General features: G+C 41.7%; 1 protein-coding gene across 4 annotated transcripts in view; it reads right to left on the reverse strand.

Annotated features, from left to right (window-relative positions):
* Window positions 1–7,246, reverse strand: part of LOC140895584 (prolyl endopeptidase FAP) — a 59,334-nt gene extending 52,088 nt beyond the window's left edge. For 3 of the 4 annotated variants that reach the window (XM_078847947.1, XM_073305628.1, XM_073305630.1), the window contains exons 1-2: window positions 7,115–7,246; window positions 4,439–4,523 (exon numbers count right to left, since the gene is read on the reverse strand). In XM_078847947.1, coding sequence (XP_078704073.1) covers window positions 4,439–4,523; window positions 7,115–7,210 — 181 coding nt within the window. In that variant the 5' untranslated portion in view covers window positions 7,211–7,246. Of the gene's footprint in view, window positions 1–4,438; window positions 4,524–4,817; window positions 5,109–7,114 lie in introns of those variants that run through there. The other variant, XM_073305629.2, reaches the window with a different exon arrangement.
* Window positions 7,247–18,001: the final 10,755 nt, after the last annotated feature.

Raw genomic sequence — 18,001 nt, forward strand, 5'->3', positions numbered from 1 at the left:
CAGGAGAGGGTCAGAGAGCAGAGATCAGAGGTAGTACCAGGCTGGAATCAGGAGGCAGGAATCAGGATTAGAGTTAGGCTGGAGTCAGAGAATAGAGATCAGAGGTAGTACCAGGCTAGAGTCAGGAGGCAAGAGTCAAGGCCAGAGATCAGGAGATAAGGTGAGGTCTGGAGTCATAGTAGGCAAAGCAAAACATAAAGTCTTATAAAGACTTTAGAGTCTAAGCAAAACATAAAGTTTTATAAAGAGGGTGAGCATTTCTGAGTGAAAATTGGCAGTTTTCAAGCCACAACATATTAGTTTCCTAAAGAAAACAGGAAAGATAGCTCTCATTATAAATATGTAATATTTCATATTTTCACAAGTTTTAAGTATTAGAATAGCCATGTAATCAAAATTAGAAATACAGGGAAATCACATAAACTGCAACTACATATTTATGTTAAATTCTCCAAAAGAAAAATTGTGAATTTCTTAGTTCTACATTAGCAAACTTGATGGCCATTTTCCCCTACAGTGTTGTTATTAAATTCTTCTTATAATATATCTAGTATTTACAGATTATACCTTTTTGTTTATTTTGGAAGAGGGAATTGAGCTTTCTTCCTACGTAAGCCTCCAATGGAGTTAATCCTCTTTCAAGAACTTCTCACAGTTAAGCAGTGTTGCGAAACATAAAATTCTGACTCACCATATATTTCCTGTTCTTGTCTGACTTGAAAGATTTTCAGCCACAAAAAACTCACACTTCTGTCTCTGGAAACTGAGCTACAGTTCAGAAGGATTCAAAGACAAACTGGATCTTTATTTCGATAGAGATAACATCCACAGTCCCATTAGCTAGGGTAAAAAAAGCATAAGGAGTATAAACCCTTATGCTGATGGGACAATACCAAAGGCTAACTGCTTGGGGTTAAGGAAATACTTACATATGGATGAGTTAACCCATAATTGTTTTTAAACAGAATTTCTTGAATCTTCCTCTGAAGCATCTGGTACTGAAGACTGATGTACAGGACACTGTAGTTGATGGATATTGGAACTAATCACTTGTTTGATCTGGTATTAGCATTTCCCATTTCCTCTCAGTGAGGCTTTGGGCAGAGCTTGATGCCAAGCCAGCACTTGTCCATGGACAAGGTAAATACATCCAGATCCATTAAGCTGGACCTCTTTGTGATATCTCATACTCCTTACCAAATATTCCTCTCACCTCCAAGAATCTGATGAGATGAAGGGGAACTTTGTGAAATTTCTCATATCCTTCCAATCTGACTGAACCCAGTAGATTGCTATGGCAACTTTTCCTCCATCTCCAAAGCCCTCACCTGTAGAGCCTCACAAGGTTCAATCCTATTATTATTCAACTGCTTTGTGCATGCAGCAAAACTTTTTGGCTTAAGAATCAGCCTAAAGAAGCCAAAAGTCATGGTCCAGCCTCAACTGAGAAGTACTGCAACTATGCCAGTTGTGTCCATCAATGATGCTCCACACAAGCTCGTTGACAAATTTTGCTACATAGGCAGTGTCGTTTCATGAGATTGATGACGACATTACAAAGTGCTTTGGTGCAGCCACCAATGCCTTCGGAAGACTTCAGCATCATCTCTGGAATGAACGCTGGGTGAGACTGCAAACAAAAACTAATGTTTATTGTGCCATCATCATCACCACACTCCTCTGTGGCTGCGATATGTGGACTACTTAGCAACACCACATAAACAGCTTGGATCAATTCCACCTACGACATCTACAGCGGATAAAAGGAATTAAATAGCAAGATTTGATTCCAAACACCAAAGTCCTTCAGTGCTGTAACATCACAGGCATTGAAGCTTTTACAGTGAGAGTGCAGCTGAGATGATTCTGTCATGTGGTCAGTACGTCTGACAGTAGAATACCCAAGGCCATCTTTTACAGAAAATTGCAGACTGGAACTCTTCGGGAGCAGACCAAGAAAACATTCAAAGACTCTGTCAAGGCCATCCTCCAATCTCGCAATGTCGACCTCAACATCCACAAGTATTTCTCAAATGCGGACACCAGGGTCTTTTCTCACAGCCACATCCTCCTGGGTAGTGATTGTGAGAGGGGGCAAAGCAGCAGCCCCTCTCCCAGGGCCACCAGCAAGGGTCAGGCCTTCCCCCCTCTGGAGCCACAAAAATTAGAGAAGCAGACAGCCAGTGAGTTCCCTACCTTCCCGGGGTTGGTGAGATTGGGTTTTAGCCCTGGGGTGGCGGGCAGCAGGCTCCAGCCATGGGGCTTCAGGCTCCATCTCCGGCCCCTGGGGTGCTTCCCTGGGTCCTGTCCCAGGCCCCTGGGTGCAGGGCTTCGCACTCTGTCCCCAGGCTGTGCAGCAGCAGGCTCTGGACTCGGGCCACGTAGCAGAGGCCTCTAGCCCCAGGCTCACCACCCTCCATCGCCCTTAGCCTTTGCTGCCTCCCTCAGTCCCCCATCAATTCCCTTATCACCCATGGTTCCACTGCCTCCCCATCCAGGGCTTAATTTGTTCTCTGGCTTGCTGGGGCTGAGAAAGTCTGCTGTGAAAAGTGATATTTGTATGTTTATTAATATCACTTTTCACAGCAGATTTAGTAACTAGCTGGGAGGCTGTGAAAAGTGATATTAACATACAAGTGTCACTTTTCACAGCAGTAGACTTACTAGCTAACAAGTCTAAAAAAAAAACAACAACCGGAAGAGCAAAAGAAAATAACAATAACAAAATAAACAAGAACATGCAAAGCACCTTATTTGTGTTTCCATTGTATTTAGGTCCAGTAAAGAACAGACAACTGTAGAGTATTTTTATCATTGAGTCTTCAAAAAAACTCCTACATAAATAAATCACAATGATTTGGACATGTATATGTGCATATTTATTTGTTTTTCCTAAGGTTAATTAAGTATTTTAGGAAAAATTGTCAGAGTGACCACCAGCAAGAGTTGGGTGCCGCACTCTGAGGCCACCAAAACATTTGTTGTGAGAACCCAAAAGCCTGCGACAAGATCCAATGGCAACAGCTCTGCCACCTTGGACTGAAAGATTTTCAAGACTCCAGCTTGTTGCAGTCAAGGAGAGACGTGCAAGGCGTAAAGCTAAAAGCAGTGCACATCCATCTACAATAGTCTTCACCCGTGGCACTTGTAGATGGGGCTGCAGGTCCAAAACTGGTCTTTGGTGTCATCTCAAGACCCAAAATAACTAACTGTAGCTCATCTGTTAAACTCACTGAGAGACTTTATCATCATCATTATTCAACCTCTATATCATGGATGGGCAACTTTATTGTAGTAGAATGCCATAAACTCCACTAAAACCTTTTGGCGGGCAAGGGGGATGTGACATGGTAGGGGAAGGTTTGGGTTCTGCCCCTGGGGAGTGTGACATGGGGAGGAAGAGGAGGTCAGGTCTTGCTCCTGGGTTTGATACCACCATGCGGTGGTGTTTCCCATCCTGTGGGGCCACAGCGCCAGAATAGGAAGAGATACTCTGTGGGATAGCTGCCCACAATGCACCGCTCCTAATGCCGCTACAAGTGCCGTAAATATGGCCACGCCAGTGCGCTGTCAGCTTCCAGTGTGAACACACTGCAGCGCTTTCCCTACTGCGCTCTCTGAGGACTGGTTTAACTCACAGCACTCTACATCTGCAAGTGTAGCCATGCCCTAAGTTACTGTGGGGGCTATGCGAGTACTTAGATACATTAGATAGCTTGTATAAGACACCTCACCTGGAAAACCTGCCTATGCTAATAGGCCACTGCCACTCAGGTCCTGAATTTAAGACCACACATGTCCGAATCTTCATACCAAAACCCATTATTTTAATATGGAGCTACAGTAATTAGCTCAGGGAGGAACAGGTCCATAAGACATCTGCAAACCTCACAGAGCTAGCCAAATAATGAAACACATTGCTGGCTAATATTTCATTCAAAACATGTTAAGTCATTTGTAAGTAGTCATAAACTAATCAAGCCTCCTCCCCACTCATAAAAGCAGTGCATTGAGCTAATAATTTATTATAAAAATATCGTCTATAATTGTTATTCAACCATCTGAAACCTAATGCAAGTTCCCCAAATCCAAAGCAGATAGATCATGAGAGTGTCACTGCCCCAAAAACAAATGCTAACAGATAATAGGAGTATGATGAAAACTATGTTTGCAGCCCTGTCAAAGCACATTATTTGTCAAGCATGGTAAAGTTAATGCAGGTGCCTTTCACTTGAAAGAGCTCCTTGTATCAACATATGCTGGCATCTTCATTTCTTTAGGAACTTTAAACTGTCAGTAAAACATTCCTATAAGCTGAGAAAGCCATAGCAACACTGGCAGGACAATGCTAAAACAAAATTAAATAATTTGTATAAACTTATTTTAAAACAACCTCCAAGATGTGTTTTTCAATGCATTACACTATAAATTGTCTTACCTCTTCCTGGAAGTAGTATAATGCACATAATAAGTGAGGAAAGCAAAAGGCATACGATCACTCCAAATATGATTTTTAGCCGGGTCTGTAGGATAAAAACAAATAATTATGTTTACAGTATCCTCTGCAGTATATATATTATGGCTTTGTTTGAAACTAAATACCCCCACCACAAAAAGAAAGAGTATTCTAGTTTATTGCTGACATCCGTCCAAGTCAACAAGCATAAATCTTCCTGTACTACATTTAGAACTGCTTTTCTTCCTCTCTCCGGTGAAGCAAATACTTACAGATTAGAGCCTGGCCTTGTGCAACAATAGAAAGGTTACAACAACAGATCCAGCAGTTTTTAAAGATTGAATTTGGTTCACATACTGACCTTCATTTTTCCAGATGTATTCTAAAAGAATGAAAATTCTTTCTGCTGGGTGTTGGTCAGTGGATCTGTGAGAGGAGTCTAAACAGCAGGCTCTGCTTTCACATTCAGAGGCCAAACCTCAGGAAAACTTTTTTTTCCATGTACTTTTGAAAACTGTGCCAAATTTCAAAGGTTTTCTGGAAAATTAGAAACAGATTTTTGGGAGCGTTCTTGGCCCGGAAATGACCCATGGGTTGCTGTGGGAGTGGTAATTATATTCTCCCTCTTCGTGTAAACTGTAACCAACATCTGCTTACAGAAACTTAGGGGTTTTATGACTCAACAGTAAGGTTGATATATGCTGTTTGCCTCTAAAAAGTATAGTGTATTTTGGCAAACCTCAGGGTTTTAGAGTCTATTGACGATGACCTTATTTCTATTCTCAATGAAGTTACAAATTAAGGAAAAGTAAAGCACTTATTTTTATTTGTATATATTATGCTTATATGTTTAGTTTTTGGAAGAAAAAAGAAATGAAGACTGTATAAGAAATGCAGAGAGCGGAATAGAAATACTGTACATACATTTTTAAATTTCTTTAAATCAATATCTCTTTAGCATGTGAAGACAATTATTATATGTACTTCTGAGAAAATGATAATTGTGTAGTAGACTTTACATTATAGATTTGAATGGGAAACATCTATGGGCCTGATCCAAAGTCCACTGAAATCAATGGAAGTCTTTTCACTGACTTCCATGGGCTTTGGATTTTCCTTGTCTGGCTCTGCTAAGGATTTTTTTTTAAAAAAAGCTTGATATTTCAATGTCAAGGAAAAACAACACTCCCCCCCCCCCCCCAATTCACCTCATTTTAGTGAGCCAAACAATACGCACAACTGGCTGTATGAGTGCTCTAATCATGGAAGTGCATGTCCTTTTGTCCCCATAGGCATACAGGGGCTGATCCAAAGTTCACTGAAGTTAATGAAGAGAAGTAAAATCACACTGTTGTAATCAGAGCACACTGTAAATATAGTCAGACAGCCATTTCTCACATTTTCTGATTATTGCTTTAGCTTTGGTACAGCTCCACTGGTGATAGAAAAAGGTGACAGCACTTGCGTAGACTGGCTGTAGGTATTTTTACCTTCGTGTCATTTAACTATGCTCAGAGCTGCACCAGTGCAATAACATTGGTGGGAGATTAGAGAAAGTCCTACATGTAGATACAGCCCTTCCAGATAATGTCATACTGAAACTGTGATATTGAGGACTGTGCCTTTAAGGGCTAAGTTGGTCAGACAAGGGAGTCTAGGTGAGTGCAGTAAAGTTCTAGCTATTGTTATGAACAGTCAGTTGGAACTGGACACACAATATAGATGTCTTACAAGCACCTTAAGCACTGACCACTGAACACCATAGAAACAACCCTCCATTTAATCTAGGCAGCCCAGGCAGCTGCTTCAAGTAATGGCAGTCCTCCCTGGGCTGCCTTTGGATAGCTCCACAACCCAGAGCTGCCCACAGTCTCCCACAGAGTGCTGCGCTATGGCCCTACCTCAGCACAGCCCCTCTTATCTCCTGCCCCAGCCTCAGCATGTGCCATATTCTGGTGCTTGCAAGGGGCCCTATAGGGCATTTTACAGTAGTGTGACGCAGTGCCTGTACTGACAGATTTCTCTACCAGCCAGCCAGTGGGTTTAGCAAATATACAGGGTGTTTTGTGTGTGTGTGTGTGTGTGTGGGGGGGGTTGTAACATTGATCTTTCTTTGTCTTTCCAGCTGCAGGTTTCCATTTCCCCTCACTGCACAGAAATACTTCATAAGGAAAGTTCAGAACTGAAAAGATGACCTCTTCTGACATCTCTGCAAAGAATCAGTAATGACATTTTCACCTAATTACTTTAGCATGGGACTGGACCAGGCTGTTCAAATATGTCTGCAAGACTCCCGGAACCCTCTTGGACAGTGGCCTATGGAGGAGCCAGTCCAGAGCATGCAGAGAGTGGGGTCAAAATCTATGGTCTGCAGAGAAGCAGGGGCTAGTGAAGCACAGCTGAGCTGTTTCAGAGCAGCATAACCTATGGCTCAGCCCAGTGCAGCAACAGCAGAAGCTCTATGACCACATGAGAACTAGGAATTGACTCAGTTTTAGCAAACCCATCTGAAAGCCCAAGACAGCCCCCCAAAACCAGAAGATCCCCAGAACACTGGGACATGTGGTCACCCTAAATAGGGTCTAAACCTATTAGCTGCCACTTCTTCCCCATACTGTGTTGACATGAGTCAGCTAAGAAAGTCTCTTTCTTCCTTACCTCCTTCAGTTGATCAATTATTTTAGCTGGTATCTGCTTTTCAAATGAAGGCCATACTTGAGAGGGGCTGTGCGTTTTCCTCTGCTTTGTCTCCATACTCAGCCAAACAAGCAACCCACATTCTCAACTTTGTCTCTGTCTCCCCCTTTTGGCAAGGAAGCTTACCTCACAGATCTAAACTAGTGCCAAAGACTGCTGGAGAAACTGTACATTTAACACCCAGGAAGTGACCCCACATCTATCACACCTATAGTAGATTATACACAACATTTCTCTTATGCTGTTACATGATCTAGAGGGGTTAGCGATCTTTTGGGCCAGTTAGTCCAGTACTACCTGATTGCTTACTAATGTATTTAAAAATGAAGACAATATTTTATTTGTAATACCACACCAGTAAGTGCCCTTACTTTGTATGTGCTGGGTACCCTCACAGAACTCAAATTAATAAATCACCCAGATAACTGACAACCAATAAATACTACAATCACCCCCATCCTCCAGTGCCTCCAACATAAAGCATCTCCTCATAATCCTTCTAAACTACTCCCACCACCTCCTCCTCAAATGCCCTAGAGAAGTTATGGGCTTTGTGACAAGTCCTGAAGCTTAACTGATCCCAGATATATTGAAAAAGTAGGAAAAGGACATTCTGGAGTAGACGGTCTACTCAGAGAATGCCCTGCCAGCAGCTCACCAACTTTTATAGCAATAAAATGGAGCCCGACTGGGGTCACTCCTCCCATTGACACCCCCTAGGACTCAGAACTGTGAAAGGGAAATTTTCCCCACTCTGAGAGCACTAGGACCCAGGTGGTAGTGGCCTTCGGGGACAACCACAGAAAGGAACCAATCAGATATTCCAGACAGGAGGAGAGAAGCAGCCAAAGCCGGCTCTCTGGGCATTCAGAGAACTTCCAACTGTTTTAATTGTGCGGAATGACTGTTTGCTCCAACCCCCTCCCCTCTGCCTTCCTCACAGTCTCATATCTCTGTTTCATACCACACCTGCTGTTCTGACCCTATTCTCCCCTTTCTTTGCCCCTTTCCTCCCCTCCCCTTTCAGTTTATCCTCTCCTAACTGAACACACTCTCTTCCCTTCCCCCCCCCCAAATCATGGCACTAACATGAGGACGTCTGCCATCGCACTGTTCACTTTGCTTGTGTGTTCTACCACTTCCCCCACCCTGTGTCTCTCTTGTCTAGTTAGACTGTAAAGACTGTGAACTTTTGGAGCAGGAACTGTCTGCTATTCTGTGTTTGTACAGCACCTAGCACAATGGGCCCCACTGTGTTTATTGGCCCTTGGTCCTATTAATCAATGGGCCTCCAGATTGAATGACTCTGCTGTTAATAATTGTAGTAGTGAGGGAGAAGGAGATAAGGGTCACTTACATTGACTGGGCCCAAACCACTGTCTCAACACATTAGGCGCTTTAAAGGGTCAAAACCAAGACCTTGCACTCTGCCCAGAAACTCACAGGCACCAAGTACAGTTCCTGAAACATCTGTACTATGTGTTCTAGGCTGGTGGTTCTTAACCTTTCCAGACTACTGTACCTCTTTCAGGAATCTGATTTGTCTTGCGTACCCCCAAGTTTTGCCTCACTTAAAAACTACTTGCTTTCAAAATCAGACTTGAAAATACAAAAGTTTCACAGCACACTATTACTGAAAAAAATTGCTTACTTTCTCATTTTCATCATGTAATTATAAAATAAATCGTGACCCCCCGGTTGAGAAACACTGGTATAGTATATAGAGCAGTATAAACAAGTCATTGTCTGTGAAATTTTAGTTTGCACTGACTTTGCTAGTGCTTTTTATGTAGCCTGTTGTAAAACTAGGCAAACATCTAGATGAGTTGATGTACCCCCTGAAAGACCTCTGTGTACCCCAAGGGGTATGCATAACCTTGGTTGATAACACCTGCTCTCGGCTGCCACATTCTGCATCAGGTTAACTTGCTGAGCACTCTCAGGTATAGAGCTATGTAGAGCTCATTGCAGTATTCTATTCTTGAGGTGGCAGAGGCATGGACATGTTTGATAAAGTCTGTATCTGGTGTAAATGATTCCACTCACTTTACCAAGAAACGACAAAAAACAGGATTTTTGGCTACTGATGCTACTCCAACCAGCCACCCCCTTGGCGAACTAAACCCCCAAACTGTGAACCTACCTCACACATGGCAGCTGCATTCCTTCAATCAGGGATGCTGATACAATTCCCACTGACGCTGCCTCCAGCCTTGCATATAACCTGTGTCTAATGTGCACTGAGCCTCAGCCAGCTAGCCCTCTTCTAATACCCTATATTTTTTTTCCAATTTAGTTTTAAAGGTGCCATTTCCACCACTTCCACTGGGAGCTTATTCCACAGGCATTGTCTGAAAGAACCTTTGATACCCTGGAAATGGACATTAGATTCTTTACCTAAAGTGTTAGAATATTGTCATAGCCTGTGTTCTTCTCAAGGGAATTGAACAGAAAAGAAAAAGCTGTGCCATCTAACTGACTGTTGTGGATTCAGACTTGGCTGTTGCTTTTCTGGGTAGTAGTGAAAAGGCCTAATATTCAGTGAGTGTCCGGATCCCTTCACCTGTCCCAAACTCCTACACTGTGCAAACTGCATGGGTTGAGTTCATGTAGAAAGAGAAGGGGGGAGAATAAGTAATGAGTCCAGAATAGCCATGTATGTTTGTGGTAAGAATTAGTATATTCCTACGGTTGGGATTTTCTAAGTAGTAAAAGGAAGCTGAGCACCCCAATCTCATTGAAACTGAATGAGAGCTAGACACCTCTGTCCTCCAGACAGAGTAAATACAGGTTTCCTGCTAAAGTAGGTGACTAGTGGAACCAGGGCTGTGCTGTGCCTCAAGGCAGTAATAAATGGAGAAGAGACACCCTTCCACACACGGGCGCTCGAGTTCTTATCCCCTTGGAACTCACAGCCAGCATCAAGCAACTTTTACTCAACACAAGCCTGAAGTATGAACAGTAATCTTCAAACTACCATTGGTGGGGCTGCCACCACCCAGGGGCCCTTTGGGCTGCAGGTTTGGCAGAATTTCATAGAATCATAGAATATCAGGGTTGGAAGGGACCTCAGAGGTATCTAGTCCAACCCCCTGCTCAAAGCAGGACCAATCCCCAATTTTTGCCCCAGATCCCTAAATGGCCCCCTCAAGGATTGAACTCACAACCCTGGGTTTAGCAGGCCAACGCTCAAACCACAATTGTCTGAACTGGCCCTGATAGAGTAAAAAGGCAAAATCAGACAAAATTCTTTGGAACAACTGCAATCTGAAGCCTGGGTTTCCTTTTCTCATTACTGATTATTATCTAGATAAGAAAAAGGAGGGGAGAGGGAAACAAAGGAGAAACAGAATGAACAGTGATGAGTGTTGCTCCTCAGAGTGACTAATTCCTTGGAAAAGGAAACAAAGACCAAAAAAAAAAAAAAAAGGCAGAAATGAGGCATTCATGAGGCATTTTGATGCCTAAAGGATAGAACTGCACTGCACAGGAGTAGTGATCCTTAATAAGGTGATGAAAGTAGAGCCAGCTGAAAGTTTCAGAATACATTTTTTCTTAGAAATTTTGTCCTCCACAAAAAAAGTAAAAATTATTAAAAAAAAAAAAGTGAAAAGCAACAATTCGTCCATAACATTCACTGATATGATTCTCAACATTTTTAGTTTTTCAAAACCCAGGCAACAAAAAAATCCCAATTGCTATTTTGAGGTTTTCAATACAAAAATTTTGGAGGAGGGAATGAAAAATAATAATTCACCCTCATTGAATGTATCAAAAAGAAAGAAACTTAAATTTTTTGCCATGAAGATCACTTTCATCTTTATTTTTTGACCAGTTCTAGAAGAAAGATGGTATCTGAGAGATAATTATTTGCTAGAAAAACATCTTTCATTTAGATCAACATTTGTAATTAATAGTTGTTCTATACTTCCAAGGTCCTAAACCTTGAGGGAGTCTTTAGGAAAAATGAACGGAGTATCAGAAAATGTATTAAGTATTTATAATGTAGACCTCTTGATATTGAGTAACATCAAGTGGATATGGTCACTGAGGAAACTGTAGTTAAACTTTCAATTCTTTCCCTTGTGTTTTGGAGAACAAATCATATACTCACTGTTCCAGCGCAATCAGGATTTGCAGAAGTCAATTCCCCCCCCCCACCATGTTTGGGCATATCTGACACAATCAAAAATGTCCCAAAACCTCAAGAGGAGGAAATACTAATAAACAGAAGGGGAAGCCCCCCCCCAAACCTCAGTATTTGATCAGAACAGCCAGTTTCTAAATATTCAGCTGCTTCTATTGGATGGGCATTTACAGAACTCCACAGAGGAAATGATTCAAACTCATATGACACATACCAAGACAACAAGTTAACAAAAAGACCATGATCCCACATAAGTGTGTATTTTTCTAATTCGGAGTCTAACCATTGTAAGCATGTGTTGTAATAAGCAGAGAAGTCAAGCAGCAACTGTTGCAATATTAAGAGTAACATCACAAGCTATAAAGATCTACTGACCCTTCCAATGTCTCTCTGCTGTTTCTTCCAGTACATTAGTCTCAACATTCCCTGCTTCAAAATGTTAGTCAGTGTCCAGGCATGTGATATCGGGTACACTGAGTAACCATCACAGAGCTGCCTCTACTTTCCACATGTGCTAGCCATACAAAACTAGTAAGAAAGAGGAGCATAGGAAAGATGGGTCAGAGAAGGAGGAAGCAAATGAGCAAAAGGGGGGGAAAAAAAGACGAAAATTAGAAACAAAAACTGTTCTGAAAGTGAATGAAAACACTATCAGACAAAAAACTTGAGAGAAGCATGGAAAACAGTAATCTTTAGGTTTACAATAAGGAGATAGAAGCGGGAACATGGAAGTAGGAGAGTGTGACGGTCAGAGCTGGGTCATGGGCAGCCTGTGGGCACGGACTGAGCTGCTCAGTATGGGGTTGGGAAACAGATCAATCCAGGGCCAGGCCAGGTCACAAACACAAAGTCAGAGTCTGTTACCAAATTGAGAATGTGAGGTGAGAATCAGGGTTGGGACAGGCCAGGGCCTTGATCAGCAATAGTCTTAAGTCTTATACGGTAAACCCAGGATCAGGGTCAGGAGGTGAGCCTAGTCTGAGAGCTGCAAATCTTGGATCAAGGCCAGTCACAGCGAGTGGGATCTAAAGCAGAAGCACCCAGAAATGGCTTCCTGGTTTATATGTGGAGTGCCAGCCAATCAGGGAATCACAGACGGCTATTGCTCATGTTCCTTAGGGCAGGACTTCCTGCAGAACTTACCCCCTTAAAACTTCTTGGTGGCAAATGTTAGGCAAGAGTTAAAAATTCAGTTAGCAGCTGAGGCAAAAACCCACGTAACTAACAAGCAGAAATACCAGAGGCCCAAGGACAATGGCAGCTGTAAACACTTGATAACTTACATGGTCAAATGTCTGCCCAGTAACTCGGCCTCTCAGTAAGAAAGAACAGTACAAACCCTCCACAGCTCTCTGGATATCTGTGAACATTCACCCCCACCCCACCCCTTCGGCTAAAGGGTAGTCATAGATAATTGATGTAATCAGAATAGTTTCTATGCGTAAGTTGTGCTCTTTTCATTATTATGTTAAATGTTCTCTCTTTCTCTGAAACAATGTTTGTCTCTGTAAGTACAAGATAAATGCAAATGGATTGATAAGAAATGGTATATAATTGGTCACTGTAACACCACACTTTTGAAGCTGTTTATCAGTCTTCTCAGTGCCATGAATAAACCTCTTCAGTATTGTCTGTACCTGCCTGATTCTTGGGGAAAAGAATCTCCTTGCTTCACACAACCCCGTCTGGACCCCTGAAGGCAACAAAGCAATAGTGTGTGCCTCAAATCCTGCAAATTCTGTATCTCGGCCCATGGGTTCTTACATCAAAAGTTAGTAAAAACAGAAAATAATGTTGTGCATGTTCAGACTGATGAGTAATACACAAAAGAGCAGCTTTGGAGATCTCAATACACAAGGCAAAACTCTCTCAGATCAACAGATCTGGACTCTACCATTCAGCTCTCCCTACATATGTCTTAAGAGCTGTACATATTTAGGGAGAACACATATGACTTGAATCAATGTAGATACCAAGGGAGAATTTTTTCCTTAGAATCACATTTTTGACATGCCATATGTACAGCTTTGGAGAAATGTTATATAACCAAATGTTACGTAAGCAGCCCTCCTTTGCTGAGAGAATCTAGGCCTGGCTCTTCCTTGCTGTACTAGGGCATGAGCAAAGGGGAATCTCACGCCACATGAGTGTAAGCAGAGTCAGGATGAGCTCCACCCTGACATCTGGTGGTGAGGTGTGGCAAGTTGTGGAAAACAACTTCAGGGGCCGATCTCATTTGCATAGGCACACCCACCCTGCCTAGAATGAGGCCATAGCTGCCCAAGTGGTCACTTTGGCTGCTGTGGGATCCCCAGTGTCTCTGTTATTGGGGCAGGAAGAATAAATTGTTATTACCCTGATTATGGGAATCAAGGACAGTGGAACTGTACTTGGCCTTTTGTTATGATGGAGGGACTCACCATCCACTAAGTAGCACTCGCTAGGCAAGGGACATGGGTTCCAAAATTCTGTGAATTGAGAGAGAAACTGGAGACAGGTATTAATATTTGGTGGTATGGGCCCCTGGTGAGGGCCTTATATGCTAATTACACTTTCTCCTCTCTCCACTGTGGAATATCAGAGCTAATTTTGATTCTATTAGGAGTCTAATTACAGGCTGCTGAGCTGAATTCACTTTGGGCTAATGGTGCACCAGCCCTGAGGCTCCCCTACTACAAGCTGAATTCACCAAAGAGCTGAACTTACTAAGAGTTGAAATCACTGAGTGTTGTGTTAAGTAGTGGGGAACCTGAAGATATATGGTGGAGCAGTTTGCGGGACGGCGAGCAGAGCAGTTTGTCGGATGCCTAGAGCAGCTCATGGGGCAGCTGGCAGAGCAGAGCTCCATGGAGAGGTGGGGCCATCAGCTTTGGACCACGTAAGATGCCCCTTAGCCCCCCCATCTCTACCCTGGTTGGGAGTAAAACTCTGCAGATAAACTTTTGAACTCTGGGGCTGCCCTGACCAGGGACAGAGACTTTTTGGGTCGTTGGGCTTTTGGGTGATTTTTAGGTTGCTGGACTCAAGAACCAAAGGGAAAGGACCAATTTGCTTGGGGTGGATTTTTTGCTCATGGGTTGTGTTATGAATCCTGTCGGTGGTGTTTCCCCAACATAATGCCACATTGTTTCTCTCTGTTATTAAAAGGCTTTTTGCTACACTCAGACTATGTGCTTGTGAGAGGGGAAGTATTGCCTCTTGGAGGCGCCCAGTGGGGGTGGTAAATATTTGTCCCAGGTCACTTTGCCGGTTTTGCATTGTGTTATTGGAATGGAACCCCTAGATACTGAACCCGGCCCTTGTTGCTGCCAACTCTAACAGGCAGAAGAGTTACATGAGCAACAACTTCAATGTAGTTTCTAGTCACTTAGGTCTGTTTGCTCCTTCACATGCTCTGAGCCTAGGAGGTCAAACAGCTTCTAAAACTTCTATAGTTACTGTAACATCCAGCTAAAATAAAAAGAACCTATTGACCCTGTCCCTTTAAGACATGCTGATATGAAAGGTACTTAACTGACAGTAGAGTCACCATCCACCCAAGCCAGTCAGGTCCTTGTGGGTGGAGTTAGGAAATAGCGTGAACAGGAGGGAGAAGACAGCCAGTACCACTGGGAAATGTAGCAGCAGTGAAATCAAGGAAGGTGGTATCATTACTCTATATAGGGTGAGGTTCATATGAAACTTGGGGAGCTAAATCTCATTTGGAAGTGGAGAGGCTCATCAGCTTTGTAAACACAGGCCTCTTGAATTCGGTGCCCAAACCTGTGTATTTAGATGCCTAACTTTAGGTACCAACGTTTCAAAATGTTGACTGTACACTTGTATCTCTCTCTTCACTTTCAAAGTATATTACTGACATTTTCTAATTACTCTTCACAACACCTATGCCAGTTAGGCAGGTAAAGTATTATCCCCATTTTACAGATGAAGAAACGGAGGCATAGAGGTGTGTTGTGTGCAGGACACCTGACCAAAAGTGGATGGAAAAATACAAAATACATCGGACCCTCGCTAGAATGCGGGATTTGGGATCCATGCGTGGTACCGCGTTAATGCGGGGACCGCATTATAGTGGGGACCGTGTTAAAATGAATTCTCATTAAAGTAATTAAATTTGGGATCCATGGCTGCGACCACGTTATATGCGAATTTGCACTATATAGGTGCGTGTTCTAGCGAGGGTCCGGTGTACAACTAAAATCTAAGGCAGAAGGAAATCAATGGAAGCTTAACTTACAGTTAGCACTTAACTGAATGATTGTGCACTCTTAAGAATCCACAAACGTAGCTAGACAAATTCTTAGTAATTAGACATGGTTTTTTCCTCTTCACATCTGTCAGTAAAATCAGAGCTTTAAGTGCAAAATACAATCAGGAGCCTTGTGTGGATTTGTCACTCTCCTGGAGGACTTTGGGACCATAAGTATAAATGGAGATAAAACTAGCAGATACAGATATGACAATTTAGTCCCATCTTTACAACTTTGCACTTCCTGGATGAGCAATATGAGTTTTACAACACCCTATGTGAACAAATGCACTGGAGTGGAAATTGCCTATTCAATCTGTGAACTGGAGCTTCAGTATTTGGTGTCATAGGTTATGCATGATATAAGGATGGCACACATGCTTAGTTGGCCATGATAGAACACCTACCAAGGGCCTTCCATAAATCACAAGTATGATGGCATAGCATAGATGACTTACTCACCAGCAGCCAAAGATACATGTATGACATAGCCTCCATTCATTGCCACGCATACATGTGTATTTGGGCTTGTAAAATGTGATCTTAGCTAGGGCAGAATAACCAACAGCTCCCAGTAGTACAAAGCGCTGAACCGGGATCAACTTCACCCTAACTGCTAACAATAGTACAGTAAAACTACATAACATCTTTATTTCTAGGGATGTACGAGAGGCATTGGTTTGTAATATTTTTTAAAAGGACAAGAGAGAATAATAAGGACATAAGGTTTTGTACTGAAATGAATAAAGCTTTTGTTTATAAATTGTATCATACTTTACACAATATGTAAAAGGAGGAATATCATTATAGATTAGATATATTTTACCATGTAAAATTCAACCCCCATGTGCCATGTTCTATTTATCCTCCAGTATCCCATTGCCTTTTTTGTTAACAGTATCAATAAAGGACCTGTAAAGTACTGTCTCAGAACATTTGAATGGATATAAATCTGTTGGCCTTCATACTTTTGACGTCAGAAAGTTATTTCCATCCATGAAGTAGTAGTTTATTGGGTTATTTATAGGTCTAAATTATTCAGTTACCCATGCCACAATTTATACAGTTTATGCACATTGTAATCTACAATCTTCCTGTAGTGGAAAACTTATAATCAGAATACACATTTATTTTTATAACCCTATTATTCATTAAAAATGAGCAGCTATCATTTCAGATGAGCAGAACATCCAGTTTAATTGAAATATGGGAGAGAATGATTGAGGTGAAGTCAAATTCAGCATTTATCTTGAATAAAAAACTTGATGCTCAGTGAAACACAGCACCACTGTAGGCAGGTATTATTACATGCTATCTAAATGTTTTCAAAAGAAATATCAGGATATTTCTCCATATCTATCATGAAATTTAGTTTAGTAGTATTTTTAAATATTAACATTTTAATGCACAATGAAATTAAAAGAGCAAATACTAAAATTGACTCCTGAGTCAATCAGCAGAGATTCCCATGAGTTATCTGAATGAGGCAAGACTTTAAACAATATAGACCTCAGATGAGCCTATCAGAATAGACATTGACATAGGTAAATTAAAATTTAACATTGTTCCATACCACAGTTTGTTGATATCTGTGTTAAGCTACTGTTTTCTGCCAGTTATAATTTATGTTACTGTTTTTTTTATGTAACAATTTAATATGCCTAAAGTGTGGTAGGAAGTCCTAACTCAACAGATTTGCTCCTTGTGGACACTGATTCTTTAATAACAAAAACAAGTTCATACTACTTTTTACTCCTGTTAGCAACATAAAGATGGTATACATATGAGAAAGTGAGCTGGATTACTTTCTGTCTTGTGCATAAGCAAAAAGAATTTTTAGCTATGTTTCAACTGCAGGATCTTCACCTGGAGTTGCAGAACAATGCAGTTGCACCTCAACTGCACTTTTGCAGATCTCATTCGGGTCAGGGTTACCAGCAATGATGCTCAAGCCAGAAAGAACACAGGTTTCCTTTCAGAGATCCCAGGTTGAGTTTAAAAGGCTGACATTTAGGAAGACAAGACAAAACCCACACTTTTTTTTACTTGTAAGGTGAAAAAAGATGTAATTGGTCAATGAGAGAAATATGGAACCACATAATGCCATTTTTGAAGTCACTTTTTAGAGCAGAGCTGCACTTTGAATTGCAAGGGTGGATATCCTGGCCCTATTGAAGTTGGCAAAACTCAACTTCAAATAGGACCAGGATTTCACACCAAATGTTTAAAAAATATGTCATGAAGAGAAGCTTCAACAATTACTGCATATGAATGTCTATGCACTAATGGTGACAGGAAATAAATAAATGAAATAAATGGACACAAATCAGATGTCAAGAACTATAACATTCATAAACCAGTCGGAGAACACTTCAATCTCTCTGGTCATGCAATCACAGACATGAAGGTCGCTATCTTAAAACAAAACAACTTCAAATCCAGACTCCAGCGA

Source organism: Lepidochelys kempii, chromosome 11, assembly GCF_965140285.1.
Source record: "Lepidochelys kempii isolate rLepKem1 chromosome 11, rLepKem1.hap1, whole genome shotgun sequence".
Taxonomy (NCBI): Eukaryota; Metazoa; Chordata; order Testudines; family Cheloniidae; genus Lepidochelys; species Lepidochelys kempii.